This window comes from Symphalangus syndactylus, chromosome 22 (assembly GCF_028878055.3).
Source record: "Symphalangus syndactylus isolate Jambi chromosome 22, NHGRI_mSymSyn1-v2.1_pri, whole genome shotgun sequence".
Classification (NCBI taxonomy): Eukaryota; Metazoa; Chordata; class Mammalia; order Primates; family Hylobatidae; genus Symphalangus; species Symphalangus syndactylus.
In genome coordinates this window covers 33,139,883-33,155,231 of record NC_072444.2, presented here as the reverse complement: position 1 = coordinate 33,155,231, position 15,349 = coordinate 33,139,883, and the positions used below count along the sequence as shown (strand labels likewise).

General features: G+C 52.8%; 1 protein-coding gene across 2 annotated transcripts in view; it reads left to right on the top strand.

Moving 5' to 3' along the window:
* Positions 1–15,349, top strand: part of CCDC27 (coiled-coil domain containing 27) — a 25,465-nt gene extending 10,116 nt beyond the window's left edge. Inside the window, exons 7-15 of one of the 2 annotated variants that reach the window (XM_063632011.1) lie at positions 341–498; positions 4,568–4,717; positions 5,913–6,005; positions 6,405–6,774; positions 7,006–7,136; positions 9,842–9,919; positions 10,541–10,753; positions 13,390–13,494; positions 15,023–15,349. In XM_063632011.1, coding sequence (XP_063488081.1) covers positions 341–498; positions 4,568–4,717; positions 5,913–6,005; positions 6,405–6,774; positions 7,006–7,136; positions 9,842–9,919; positions 10,541–10,753; positions 13,390–13,494; positions 15,023–15,145 — 1,421 coding nt within the window. In that variant the 3' untranslated portion in view covers positions 15,146–15,349. Of the gene's footprint in view, positions 1–340; positions 499–4,567; positions 4,718–5,912; positions 6,006–6,404; positions 6,775–7,005; positions 7,137–9,841; positions 9,920–10,540; positions 10,754–13,389; positions 13,495–14,858; positions 14,978–15,022 lie in introns of those variants that run through there. The other variant, XM_063632012.1, reaches the window with a different exon arrangement.

Here is a 15,349-nt window from a genome sequence, read left to right as displayed (position 1 = left end):
AAGCAACCAGGTGTGCAGAGACAGCATCAGGATGACCCCCTCGTCCCGACTCCCAGCTCTGGCTCCTTTGTCCTGGGTGTCTTGGCCCGAGCTTTCGCACCTTCCTTCACTCCCTCAGCACGTGCTGTGCTGGGTGTGGGTGCCCCATCGTGTTCACAGCAGCACCACACTGTGTCCTCAAAATGAGGGTGACAAGAGTTAGGAGACAGATCAGAGTCCATCTGGGCAGATAGGGGTTTCCGAGGGAAGTCTCAGAAGGGTGGACGTCGTCATCGAAGATGCCAGAGGAGCTCAGCAGGGAGGGGTCTCGTTTCTCATTTGGCCTCTGTTGTCGCCACAGGGCACCTCCTTCCCTTCAGTAAGAGCATCTGCGAGTTCAATTACTTGCGGAAGAGGAGCAAATCCCAGACTTTGAGTCCGGTCACCAGCAGCTCAGTCGCATCTCAGAGCTGCCCGAGAAAGAGGACGCCCTGGTACCTCTCAGTCGTCCACGAGAAGGTACTGGCGGAGGGGGTGCAAATCCCAGCCCCCTACTCCCTCGCTCTGCGTCTGGCTAGGAGGACAGCCCTGCTCCCTGAGAGGCTCTGGTTCTAGTATCTGGTTAGCTGCATCAAGCAGGTCCCCATGGCCTAAAATGACCTCCAGACCCCTGCTTTGACAAAGCTCCTCACCCCTGTCCATCCTCACCCCAGTGGGTGGCAGTTACACCGGCATGGAACTCAGACTCACCGGCACGCATGACCTCCAACCATCCACACATCTTTGCACCCACAGACTCTGCTTCAGAGAATGTATTCTAAATAATAAAAATCATAACAGCAATAACCAGCTTGATTTATGTACAAGTTGATTCATTGTAGTGTTTTTTAATCTATAAGAAAGACTGACCTATATTTTCACTGTCTTGTAATTCCCTCATCAAATTTTAGTATCAAAGTTATTCTGGCCTCATTAAAATGAAAGAAAGAAAAGGCTGGAAAACAGTTCCTTTTTTCTCATTTTCTTTTCTTTTTTATTTTATTATTATTATTAGTAGTAGTAGTAGTTTTTGAGACAGGGTCTCGCTCTGTCACCCAGGCTGGAGTGTGGTGGTGTGATCCCGGCTCACTGCAGCCTCGAGCTGCCTGAGCTCAAGCAGTCCTCCCACTTCAGCCTCCCAAGTAGCTGGGACTACAGGTGTGCGCCACCACACCTGGTTACTTTTTGTATTTTTGTAGAAATGGGGTTTCCCCATGTTGCCCAGGCAGGTCTCGAACTCCTGGGCTCAAGTGATCCACTCGCCTTGGCCTCCCAAAGTGCTGTGATTAGGGGTGTGAGCCACTGCACCCAGCACCTTTTTTCTTTTTCTATTCTCTGGAAGAGTTTGTATATAAGATTGATGTCATTTCTTCCTTGAATTCTGAAGAATTCGCCATTGACGGTGTCTGTGTCTGGGGATTCCTCACAGGAGCACTCTTATTTTATTAATTTATTTATTTTTGAGTTGAAGTCTCGCTCTGTTGCCAGGCTGGAGTGCAGTGGCACCATTCAGCTCGCTGCCACCTCTGCCTCCGGGGTTCAAGCAATTTTCCTGCCTCAGCCTCCCAAGTAGCTGGGATTACAGGCATGCACCACCACACCCAGCTAATTTTTGTTATTTTTAGTAGAGACGGGTTTCACCATGTCAGACAGGATGGTCTCAATCTCTTGACCTCGTGATCTACCTGCCTTGGCCTCCCAAAGTGCTGGGATTACAGGCGTGAGCCACTGTGCTCAGCCTTTATTTTTTTAGAGAAAGGGTCTTATTCTGTTGCCCAGGCTGGAGTGCAATGGCACGATCAGAGCTCACTGCAGCCTCCATCTAAAGGGGCACTTTTATTTTTTAATTTGTTTATTTAATTTATTATGAGACAAGGTCTCACTTTGTCACCCAGGTTGGAGTGCAGTGGAGTGATCCCAGCTCACTGCAGCCTTGACCTCCCAGGGTTCAAGCAATCTTCCCACCTCAGCCTCTCGAATAGCTGGGACCACAGGCACATGCCACCATGCCCATTAATTTTTTTCATTTGTTTGTAGAGATGAGGTCTCTCCATGTTGCTCAGGTTTGCCTTGAACTCCTGAGCTCAAGTGATCCTCTTGCCTCAGCCTCCCAAAGTGCTGGGATAGCAGGTGTGAGCCACCGTACTGGGGCCCTACAGGAGCAGTTTTAAAAATCACAAATTAGGCCAGGCACAGTGGCTCATCCTTGTAATCCCAGCACTTTGGGAGGCTGAGCTGGGTGGATCATGAGGTCAGGAGTTCAAGACCAGCCTGGCCAACATAGTGAAACCCCATCTCTACTAAAAATACAAAAAAAAAAAAAGCTGGGTGTGGTGGCAGGTGCCAGTAATCCCAGCTACTTGGGAGGCTGAAGCAGGAGAATCGCTTGAATCCAGGAGGTGGAGGTTTCAGTGAGCTGAGATCGAGCCACTGCATGCCAGCCCAGGCGACAGTGCGAGACTCTGTCTCAAAAAAAAAAAAAAAAAAAATCACAAATTCAATTATTTTAAAATATATCCAGATTTTCTTTTTCCTCTAGTTTCAGTTTTGGTGTTCTGTGTTTTTCTAGAATGCATCTATTTCACATAAGATTTTTTATGTATCAGCCTAAGGCTGTACATAGTACAAGGATAATTACTATCCTTGATGCAGTGTGGGCAGGGTGGGGACAACCTCTGTCTGAATCCCGACGTGGCTGCCTTGTGCCTCCTTTCTTTTTCCCCATTGGTCTCATTGGAGTTTTATCAATTTTAATAGCCTTCTCTTAGAATCAGCTTTAGATTTTGTTGATTTTTTCTCTAGTGTCTGTTTCCTTCTTTCTCTGCATTCTTTTGAAACTGGTAAAGTTTTGATGAAAATTATGGACATGAGTCACAAAATGTTGGCGAGTTGGTGCAGGGCACAGAGGCATGGGGGGGTCATATGATTGAATGGAGACACAAGGGGGCTTGCCAGTCCCAGCTCCTGGGGGTCCATGATATTCATTTTGTTTATTCCTGCAACTCTACCTGGACATTATCATAGATTTCACTGCTTTAAGAGTGTTCCTACCCTTTAACCAAGTAATTTCATTTCTGAGAAATAGCCTGAGCATATCATTAGCCAAGAGTCAGGCAGATATGCTGATGTTATTCATGTAGGCAGCAGGGAGGGGATTTACCAGCTCATGTGTATGAACCATCCAAGGGAAGGGTTGCAGGCTTGGCTGCCTCCAGGAGCTCTAAGGGGCTCATCAGGCTTTTCTTTATCTCCTCTCTGCCTTCGTCTGGGCTGTCATAGATAAACTCTTCTCATTTGGTGGCAAGAGAGCCACCTGCAGCAACGAGTTTACAGCTGGCATTGTGTAAACTCTGCAGCTCCAAGAGGTGATCGGATCTCCTTTCCAGCAGTCCTTGCACTATTTTGAGACATGTGAGTGTCTCGGGACCATGGCCAGGGTGATGAAATGTGATTTCTGCACTTTTTTTTCCCTTTAACTTTGTATTTCAGGCATAAAGTGGTAAGAATCCATACTGCAAAGATTCCCATGTACGTTTCCATTCCCCAAATGTTAAATGTGGCCACATTTGCTTTATCCTTCTCTCCCCTCTCTCCCCCTTGCTCCCCTCTCCCTCGCTCCCTTGCTATATCATAAATTTTCACACCTAACTTTATTCCTTTTCTTCTACTTTCTGTAGGATTAATTTTAGTTCTTTTTCTGAATTCTTGAGATAGATACTTGGGTCATTGATTTTCCATTTTCCTCCTGGTATATGCATTTTAAGGCTATAAATTTGTCATTAATCACAACTTTAACTGCGTCCCACGACTTTGATGTGTCCAGATGTTCCTTATCAGTTTAAAATGTTTCTAGCTTTCTTTGTGATTTCTTTTTTGACCCATTGGCTACACAGAAGCCTATCACTTACTTTCCAAACATTTAGGAGACTTTCTAGTTATCTTTCCTTCCAGAATATTCTGGTGGGATCATTTTCCTTCCACCTGAAGAACTCCCTTTAGTATTTCTCTAAGTTCAGATCTGTTGGTGACAGATTCTTTCCATTTCTGTTTTTCTAAAAACACCTTTATTTTTGTCTTTAATTTGGAAGAATTGAGGGAGTTGAGATCCTGAGAATGAAAGTTTCAGAAGTTTCAGGAGCTCCCCGACAAGCCCCTAGGGAAGCTTGGAGGGTGTTGCCGGTTAAGTGTGGGGGCCGCAAAGAAGACTGGCATCCTGTGGTATAGTGGGGTGCAGGGACAGACCATGGGCCAGATCCGAAAAGGAAGCTGCCTTGCAACTCCTCGGACGAGGATTTAGGATCTGCTCTTAGGACGGGTGCAGAGGCGCTGGAGGTGCCAGGCATGGCTGCAGTAAAGAGCTGGCACATCTTGGTCTCCAGATGTGTAGAGCTAGCTCTTTACTGCAGTACACATCTTGAAATCCCTGGGAACCTGGGGTTTTGGGATCCCAGAACAGCAGATCTGCTCCTCCTGGGTGGGCTGGAGGCAGGTCAGGGGAAGAGTGTGTGGCTGCCTGGCCCACGGGGGCTGCCCTTGGTTTTCTGCCCAGGATCACTGCCTGTCTGAGCTGGAGATACAGGTTCAGAAGAAAGACGAGGAGATCCTGCTGCTCCAGGAGGAGAGGGAGGCCCTGAAGACGCAGCTGAAATGCCTCCTGAAAGGCAAAGGCCAAGAGACATCCATGTCCCCAGGCAGGAGGGTGAGCCAGCCCCAGCGGGGCACAGTGCAGAGCTCTAAGATGGTTGTTTTCAAAGCGTCCAAAGCTGCTGGTGACACATAGGCCCCTGGCAAACCCCCAGGCCCCCTGGATCCTATCAGGTCCTTGCTGGAACACGGACTGGTTCTCAGGGTTCTGATCAACAGGCAGGGGAGAGGCGAACAGAGGCACGAAATGACAAATGAGAGCCATGCGCTGATGCAACAGGCAGGGGAGAGACGAACGGAGGTGCAAAATGACAAACGAAAGCCATGAGCCGATGTCTAGGCACCTGCACCTGGCTTCTGACTTGCTTTCTGAATGGGGCAAGGCACGATGCTGTCTGGGCTCAGGGTCCTTATCTATAAAATGAGGGCTGAGCTCACCTCTGAAATCCTGGGGCATGGAGGCCACCCTGCAGGCGGATTCCCCAGGCCTGGCTCTGTGCGTAGTGGGCAGTGGTAGCTTGCACTACCCTGCCCTGGCCGGGAATCCCTTCTCCCCACTCTCTGGCTGTGAGGCCCCCTGTGAGGCTGGGCATGGGGTTGGGGTGGGGGTGGGGATGCAGGTGGGGATGCTACCCCACCTCTAGGTGTGGGCAGAGGACTGGATGAGGCAGGTCTGTGTTGTGCCCAGGGGTGGTCACCTGATCTTCCTAAGACCTGATTTCTTTCATACCTGAGGAGACAGGCTGAGTTTATGCTGGGGGCCAGAGATGAAGCAGGGACCAGGGGGAAGGCCTCTGACCACACCGACTGCCTAAATGCCTCAAGGGAAGGCTGCCTAGACACACAGGGCTGGGGCAGGGAAAGGCGGCCAGCCAGGGGCTTCCACTCTCTGTCCTCCCCAGGCTGCTGGGTGGGTGTCTGAGGGTGGGGCACCCAGGCAATGACATGCACGGTGGGCATATCTAAGGCTGGCTCCCCAACTTCCAAGGCCTCGTCCTTTACTGCAAGGCCACTTGCTGGAGGCTGCTCTGGAGGTGCCTAGAGCCCTTCTGCCCCCCAGAGCTGCCCATCTGCAGGTTCCTGTGCCCTCCACTGCCACAGCACCCACATCCCCCAGCCCCTTGGCAGGAGGACGCAGGTCCTCTCCCCAGACATGAGAGGCCACTGTCCCTTCCAAGACAGGCAGTGGTCCGTCCCTGGGGTGCGGCAGAAGGGGCTGGAAAGCTGAGGGTCCCATGGGTGTCTTGCAGGAGCAGCTCTCAGATGCTTCGCTGAAGCTGGACAGGCTGAGCCTCCTGAAGGCCTTCTCCAGAGATGAGGAGGAGCTGCAGCACTGGCAGCAGGTGCGGGCCGCCTGGAGAGCAGGCACGCAGTGGGGGACCCGGGCCCAGGAGCCACCTATGCTGCTTAACTAAGAGGCCCAGGCCCCAAATGTCCCTGCTGCAGCCCTGACCTGGGGTGCCCCCACTCCAGGGGAGCAGGTGAGGTGGGTGGGTCGTTAACCCCCTTGAAGGCACAGGTCAGGTGCAGTCTCCTGACAGAGGGAGGAGGACCCGTGACTGAGGCTGCAGTGCCTGGGCCACTGTTGGTGACCTTGCCAGGCAGACGCTCCCCCGCTCCATGGACCCTGCGGCAGCCCGGAAGGAGGCGCCCTCCCCGGTGTCCACGCCATGAGCATTAGAGCCCCCCGCCCTGGGGGTGCCCCGAAGCCCTGCCTAGCCCCTGCCCTACCCATCTCGCAGATGCAAGAGGAGTCTGCGGCACCAGAGATGGGCAAGGAGCCGGACCTGGGAGGCGGCGAGGAGGACGAGGGCCCAGAAGGGGAGCCCAAGGGGGCGGAGGACACGGGTGCCAGGGGAGGTGTGAGCCAGATGGGGGCCATGCATGAGGAGGGAAGCGAGGAGGAGGAAGAGGAGGAAGGGGACAGGGATGAGGACTCAGAGGAAAGAGAGCTGCTGGAGGAGGAGGAGGAGGAGATCCCCAGAAGGGCCTCCTCCCTGGCCGACTCATTTGAGGAGGAGCTGCTGGCCCAGCTGGAGGAGTACGAGCAGGTCATCCTGGACTTCCAGTTCAACCTGGAGGCCACCAGGACCAGATACTCCCTTGCAACAGGTAGGACCTCGGCGGGGGGCACTGCGCTTTGGCCACTCAGTGGGTCCCCGCCCAGGACCTGGGACGCCCAGACGCTGCCTGCTCTGGTCAGTGAGCTGGAGCAGGGGCAGGTGTCAGCAGCCTCACCCAGGCTGGCAGTGCCCTCCCAGCTGGCGAGGTGGCCCGGCCCTCTCCTCCTGTCCCTCACTGCCCCTGCTTGCTCCCGCTCACCGCCTCTGCCTCTGTGCCCAGGAGTGATTGCGTCTTTACAACAACAAGTGGATTTCCAAGAATCCCAGCTGCGAAAGATCAATACGGAAAATGAGATGCTGCAGAAGGAGCTCCGAGAGCGGAGGCAGCAGCTACAAGCCATGACCGACAAGGTGGCCGTGCGCTCAGTACCGGCCTCCGCTCCATGAGCACGGGCCCCAGGCTTCATTAACCCCCGGCAGCTCGGGGCAGGCGCCGCCCGTCCCATCTACTGATGGAGACTTTGAGCCTGGGGCGTCCAGGCAGCTGGCCCAGGGTTGTGCGGCTGCTAGCGGCCCCGCTAGGATTCCCCAAGGTGTATGGGAGGCTGGAGCCCATGTGCCCAGCCACGGCTCTGCCCTGCCCCTGGGCTGGAAGCACATGTCCCTGTCTCCTGAGCCGCTGTGCTCTTGGCCGCTCCTCGAGCATCTCCTGGCCCCTGAGTCCTGAGGGTGAGAATGCTCTATCCGTGCTTAGAGAGACTGCTACTCCACTGAGCCCACTCTTGTCGTTTTTGTTAAGCATTTTAGTTTTTATTCTTATCAAAGTTATTCGTGCACATCGCTTAAAGAATCAAATAGTTCCACGAGGCCTGTCATGAAAACCAGGAGCCTCTGACCTCCTTCCTCTCATTTGCCCTCTCCTAAGGCATCATTTTAAATTCTTCCAGCACATTCTTTATGAATCCATCTCCATATCTCTAAATAGCATGCTCATAATGCCCATTCTAGATTTTTCTCCATCTTAACATTATTTAATGCTTCCTTTTTTTCCTCCCCTGCCACCGCCCCTAACACACACAAGGGCAGCCTTTCCATCCACCCTCCTCCCCATATCATTCTATCACAATCAATGTTGCACTGACATCATTAGGACAGTCATTTGTCTCACACACACACATAAATAAGTTTTACATAACAGTACTAAGATTCATAAGCCACAACTTTAAAACTGCTGCATCCCTTATCTTTTGCTTTCTTGCCCTCTTCACTTATTTTTGGTGGAGCACATCCTCCACTAGTTTTATCAAAAAGGATAAATGAGGCTGAGTGCAATGGCTCACACCTGTAATCCCAGCACTTTGGGGGGCTGAGGCAGGTGGATCACCTCAGGTCAGGAGTTCAAGACCAGCCTGACCAACATGGTGAAACCCTAGCTCTACTAAAAATACAAAAATTAACCAGTGTGATGGTGGATGCCTGTAACCCCAGCTACTCAGGAGGCCAAGGCAGGAGAATCACTTGAACCCAGGAGAAGGAGGTTGCAGTGAGCCAAGATTGCACCATTGCACTCCAGTCTGGGTGACAAGAGCAAAACTCTATCTCAAAAAAAAAAAAAAGGATGAATAGGGGTAAAGTTTTGGGGACAGGATATGTGGATATGTTGGCAAATGTCCTTACTCTACACCCTCGTAACATCTGGGTTGGATATAGCATTCCTGTTTGAAAACCCTTTTCCTTCAGCATAACCATTCCTCTGTTGTCTTCCAGGTTTGCTGATGAGAAGTCCAAAGTCATTCATGGTTCTTTGTGGGTTGGTTGGTCCTCTCTGGAAAGTTGTAAGATCCTATCTTTGTCCCAGGTGATCTGAAACCTCCCAGAGTTGTGCTTTATTGAGGGCGTGTTTTCATCTGTTGTACTGGGCACTCAGCGGCCATCTGGAAACTCATGTCCTTTAGTTCTGGAATTTTCTTTGGTTTTTTTGTTTTTTTATGTCCTTCTCTCAATTATTTGGCTATTGGACCTCCTGTCGTGCTCTTATCTGTTATCTCCTCCTTTTTGTCTCCTTGTCTTTTACAGATACTTTCTAGATTTCCTTAACTTTATCAACAGCTCTTGAGTTTTCATTTTGTTATAATATTTTACTCTGATATTCTCTGAATGTTCCATTTTTCTTTTTTTGAAGCGCACTCTTGTTTGGCTTCACAATTGCAGTATTTTCTCTTCCCTTGATGACAGCGTTCATCATAGTGTTAGTTTTCTAACTTCTTGCACCACTTCTATTTCCTACAAGTTCCCTTTTAAAGTTTGCTTTTGGTCTCTGTCATTCATCTGAGAGCTTTGCTCCAATGTTCAAGTTGACTGGACTCTGAGCACACAGGTGACCACTCTGTGCTCCCTGGCAGAGCAGTGTGCTTTGCTTTGGCATTTTAATGGAGAGTTTCTTTTCTCCTTTTTTTTTTTTTTTTTCTGAGATGGGTTCTCACTCTGTCACCCAGGCTGGAGTTCAGTGGTGTGATCACAGCTCACTGCAGCCTCAGCCTCTCCAGAGTCAGGTGATCCTCTCGCCTCAGCCTCCTGAGGAGCTGGGACCACAGGCACACGCCACCATACCCAACCAATGTTTTTATTTTTTGTAGAGATAGGATCTACGTTACCCATGCTTCTCTCAAATACCTGACCTCAAGTGATCCACCCACCTCAGCCTTCTAAAGTGCTGGGATTACAGGTGTGAGCCACCACACGAGGCCTAGGGCTCTTCATTTCTGCAATAACATTCCACCAATCATCCTCATTTTAGCCTCCATGTTTAGAAGAACCCGGACCAACAATGTCTGAGACTTTTGGGAACTCAAGTGTGAATTGGGCTTGTTTTCTGCTTTTCCTACTGCCAGCTATTTGGCTTTTTTGGATCTGGGATGTCAGATACCACTCAGCCACCTTCAAACTCTCCAAAATATTTTTAGTCCTCTTTCTTCTCCTCTTCTCCCTGCCTTCAATAGAAATCCCGCTGCTATTATTTTAGGGAGCTTTGGGGAAGGAAAAAAGTTAGATGTCAGCGTTCAGTCTGTTATCTAAACCTGGGAGTCCCCCAAGCCAACCCTTCTGTCTCCTTCCAGTTCTCCAACCTCCGAGAAGATAAGAAACACCAAGAGATGATGGGGCTCATTGAAAAGGACAACCAGCTCCTCCGACAGGTGACAGCCTGGGTGTCGTTAAATGATCAGCCAGGCCACTGTTCTTGCTGTAAGTCCCAACACAGCCAAGGGCAAGACGGGGCTGGAGCATCTTCACAGCTGAGCCAGGGCCCCTTAGGTAGCATGCCACTCGACACATCTCTGCACCCCACGTCCACACAGAAGGCTCCTCGCAATTGCTGGGTCCAGACTGGACTGGAGGGACCCAGCAAGCGTTGCTGGCCTTTTTTTTTTTTTTTTTTTTTTTTGAGACAGAGTCCTGCTCTGTCACCAGGCTGGAGTGCGATGGTATGATCTCAGCTCACTGCAACTTCCGCCTCCCGGGTTCAAGCGATTCTCCTGCCTCAGTCTCCCAAGTAGCTGGGACTACCAGCATGTGCCACCACGCCCAGCTAATTTTTGTATTTTTAGTAGAGACAGGGTTTCACCATGTTGGTCAGGCTGGTCTCGATCTCTTAACCTCGTGATCCGCCCGCTTCAGCTTCCTAAAGTGCTAGGATTACAGGCGTGAGCCACTGCACCTGGCCGCCGGCCATCTTTTAGGGAAAAGTGGATGGGTACCACATGTACTCAGGTTGGGCGAAATGACCCCACCACTTTATTCTCCCTGGCTGTCTCCAGCAAGTGTCAAAACTGGAGAGAAAGCTCACCAAGCGGGACTGCGTCATCTCAGAGTTGGACACCAAGGTCAGCCAGCTGCAGGAGCAGGTGGAACTGGACCAGAACCACCTGCAGAGGTGGAAGCAGCTGCAGGAGGATTTGCAGAGCAAAAAGGAGATGATTCAGCAGGCGGAGCAGCACGCCCGCGTGGCCCTGGAGAGCTCCCAGTCCAGGGTACGCCCAGCCTTTCCTCCGGAGGGTCTGTCCCAGCAGCTGGTGGCCAAGCACCTGGGCCCCTGCCCACCGCCCACCGAGGTAGAACCGGGGTCTGAGTACAATGGGGCTCGGGCTGGTTCTGCCGTGTACACCAAGAGGATGGAGTGAGGGTGCGACGGAGCAGCCCGGAAATGTTCGTCAATGGCAGTGGTGGGCAGAGCCCCGTGGGCAGGGCTGCGGGTCTTGGGTTGCATTGTGAAGGGGTTGGATCACTGGCTGGAAAGGAGGAGGGCACCTGGATAGCGAGGCATGGTGTTGCTCCCCCCTGTCTCTGAGTCATAGCGTGCTTGCTGGGCCAGGCACCATTCTAAGTACCTTCTTGGTATCAAAGTCATGTAGCTCCTTTAACCAAACTGCGAAGTAGTTAGCATGATCCTCACTTAATAGACAAACGGGAAAGGATGAACAGTCCCCCGGACACCAGACCTGCTTTGCGGTGGTGCCGGGCTTTGGCAGTCTTAACTGCAGGGCCCCACTGGGGCATCATATTAAATGTGAGCAAGGCCAGAGTGCACCCTGCTTGTGAGGGCCCCGTGCCAAAAAGGAAATCAATAAAGAGCTGGCTTTTTTTTTTATTTTTTTTCTGAGACAGGGTCTTTCTCTGTCGTCCAGTCTGGAGTGCAGTGGGGTGACAACAGCTCACTGCAGCCTCGGCCTGGAGTGCAGTGGGGTGACAACAGCTCACTGCAGCCTCGGCCTCCCAGGCTCAAGCCGTCGTCATCCCACTTCAGCCTCCTGAGTAGCTGGGACCACAGGCATGTGCCGTCATACCCGGCTAATTTTATTTCATTTTTTATTTTTTTATTTTATTTTTATTTTTTGAGACGGAGTCTCGCTCTGTCGCCCAGGCTAGAGTGCAGTGGCGCAATCACGGCTCACTGCAAGCTCCGCCTCCCAGGTTCACGCCATTCTCCTGCTTCAGCCTCTCCGAGTAGCTGGGACTACAGGCGCCTGACACCACGCCCGGCTAATTTTTTGTATTTTTAGTAGAGACGGTGTTTTACCGTGATCTCGATCTCCTGACCTCGTGATCCGCCCGCCTCGGCCTCCCAAAGTGCTGGGATTACAAGCGTGAGCCACCGGGCCTGGCCATACCCGGCTAATTTTAAAAACTTTTTGTAGAGACGGTCTCACTATGTTGTCCAGGCTGGTCTCGAACTCCTGGGCTCCAGCAATCTGCCTGCCTTGGCCTCCCGAAGTGTTGGGAATACAGGTGTCAGCCACTGTGCCTAGCCCTGACCTTGATTTAGAATCCAAAATTAAGCAAAGGTCAAGGTCATGTATGGAGGCTTTTGAAGTCATGTTCCCACCAGAAATGCCAACCACAACTCAACTGCGTCCTCTTTCCTGCTTGAGCCCGCCTCCTTCCGGCTGGGTCAGACTGAGGCACCCACCCCTGGTATCCCTTGATAAAACAGTTTGGGATCCAGCCGTAGTCCTGGTGAAAGTGTTAGACCAGAGGCGGTCCAGGTGTGTCCATTTGTGCGCCAGCCTGCACTGACCTGGTCGAGCCTGGAAAGCTGAGCTGAGAATATGCTGAAGCTAAGTCCAGGTGAGCAGGAACTAGTGCCAAGCCTGATGGTGAGGCCCCACGGGTGTGGGGAAGTGAGGCTGGACACCCCAGGTAGCTGCCAACCTCTACCCTGGGGACCACCCCCAGTACAGAGGCCCAGCCCCTTGTGACCTCAGGACCTCCAGCACCTGGCACAGTGTTTGTACAAAGCGGGCACTCAATAAATACTGGAAAGAAGAAAAGGATTCCACTCCTCACACAGGCCAGGGGCGCATGACATTCCTGCTGTCACTTAAACCTGTCCAAGCAGTAGTGTAGACATGCTTCCACTCGGAGGCAAAGCTGAGCCTCTTGGGCCCAGCTCCCGTTGGGCACCTCTGCGTTGTCAGGGTTTCTGGACAGGGAACTGGTGCTGAGCGTGCCGCATAATTCGAGGGGTTCCTGTCTGAGGCTCCTGGGGTGCAGACTGGAGGGGTTTCCTCTGCAGCTTCCTGGGAGGCACGATTAGCTACCTCTGGGGAGGCGGCTGTGGGTGTACAGGCAGACAAGGATCTTCACGGCAGCAAAAGACTAGAACGCCTTCTGGGTCTGTGTGCAGGGGCCAGGTTCAACGCTGCCATCCATGGCACAGACGCCTCCTAGTCAGCATGGAAAGGAGGAAGCCCCAGCAGCGCACTGTTAAATGCCTAAAGTGAGAGTGTCCCCAAGGACCAAGAAGTCCGCTCACTGCAGCTTGTTGGTTTAAAAATATATATGTGTGTGTGTGTGTGTGTGTGTGTGTGTGTGTGTGTGTGTGTGTGTATAGGTTTTACTTTCCAATTAGAAAAGCCCAACTGGTGTAGGAGAGTCTTTGGGCTTTGGGGCTGGGCTGCACAGGGTCAGGGGTTGGATCCGGCACCTCTTAGCTCTCAGACAGTCCACACTGACTTCTCCGGCCCGTTTCCAGTTTCTAAAGCCATGAAAAGTGAGGGTGAGCTCTTCCTTCCTGGCCCATAAAAATTAAGGTGGTGGGGGGTGCAGCCCACCGGCCAGGCGCCTCCTTGGGCAAAGGCGAATGATGGTGTTGTCCCTTTGCTCATAGCTCGAGAGGTTAAGGAATAAGATCATCCAGGCCACCTTTAGCATCTCCGGGACCAAGTCCTTGGCCAACGAGATCTCTGACAATGACATCCTGGAAGCCCTGCAGGTATACCCCTAAGTTCAGCTGCCTCCATCCGGGCCCCATCCCCTGAGGCCAAGGCTGTGGTAGGGGGTTGGGGGGCCTAGGTTAGATTCAAGGGACTCTGTTCTCATCCTACCTGTGTCACCTATTCACCTGGACCCCAGGACCCTCCTTTCTCTCTGCTCAGGCAGAGGGGATTAAATCATCCTAAGGCGGGTGGGGGCATGGCACAGGAGTCTTAGCTACTCTCAGCGAAAAGGGAGACGGGCATCAGTGACCAGCAGTAACCACCACAACCCATCCTGAGCGCTGTGGAGAGGGGACAAGCCGCTCAGATCACGAAGATTCTCCCGCAGCAGGAGCCCAGCCCTGGCTTTGTCCAGCTTGGTCCCCTCCGCTGGTATCACCACCCACTGATCCAGGGCCCTGGTGCAGACCCTCCCACCCCGGCCACAGCCTCCTAGGCTCCTTCCTGACCAGGGGTCCCCACGCAGAGGCCTCAGAGAAGTAGAGGGGTATAGGAGAATTCAGGCCTTGAGGTCGCTGGGCATGGGGGGTCACCACCCACCAGCTGGGGGCCACACACTCACTTCTCTGAGCCATAGACGCCTCCCTCTGTGATGGAGAGCGCATGCTCACCTGCAAGGTGTCGTAAGACTCAGAACTCTGGGAGCCGGGCACCGGCTGTGGCTCTGTGTGGGGCCATGTGCTATGAAGGGGTCCCCTCTCACCAGGAGCTGCTTCTGTTCCCAAGACCCACACTTCACCCTCTGGGGCTGCCCTTAAACTGCAGTGTGTGCCCATGACCTTCCAGCACCCACGTTCCTGGGGCCTGGTTCCCTTCCTCTGCAGAGTGGGGCGGGGGGGGGGGGGCCCTGGGCAGTGCCTTTCCTGCAGAGCTGTAATGTGGAGAGAGGTCTCTGCAGCCTTGGTACTGTTGTCTGGGGGAGGGGAGGAGGAAGGGGAGAGAAAGAGGAAGAGAAGAGCGAAGACAGAGGATGGAGGGAGTTATTTCCACCGCACAGTAGCCAGGGAAGAGCACCTTTGCTTGCTTGCCATAGCCTGACACGAACCAGCAACAGCCCAGAGAGGAAAATGGAAGAGAGGTGGGGACAACATTCCCTCTGTACAGGACAGAAGGGACTTGAGGGACAGACGTGATGACCTCAAAGATCTCTAGGAGTCTGGGGCTCCTCACAACTCTAAGAGGGCTGAAGAGGGGACTTAGTGCAGGCTTCTCTGGGCGGGTGGTGTGCACCTGCCTCTGGCTCCGCATTCTGTGACTTCACTTCCGTGGCTGAAAATCAGCCGCTGTGGGAATATTCCCACCACAGAAATTGGCAACGCCACAAAGCCAAGCGTTGTTTGCTTTTTTCTCCCCCCTGGAGAGCCGGTTGTAAGTATTCACCAGCACACCCCTGCTGCAGTGAGCCCCTCTGGAGGAGGAGGAGAGGATGGCGTCCTGGGCAGCTGGCATGGACTGGGCAGACCGGCCTCAAGGCCAAGGTGAGGAACTGGGAAGGCCACCTCGATGGCTGTGTTTCTTGTGTAGAGAATTATCTCAGAGAGAAGCGACTACTATAATCAGCTGAAGCAGATAGGCGTCAAAGTGCCCCCCCTGCAACAGTCAGAGGCCTTCCTGACCAGCAAATCCAAGAAGGGGACCTCCAAGTAGGCCCAGCCAGGCCCCCAAATACTGTCAGCCCAGCAGAGGCCAGGGCCCAGCTCCAGAACCACCCGCCCCCACCATGCGTCCTGCTCTCAGACTCAGAATTAAACCCCGGTGTTGGCACTGTCCCACCTTTTTCTTCTCTGGGATCCACGCGGGCGCCTACTCTCCTCTGCGACCTTGAGCTACAACGACACTCCCCATTCCAAA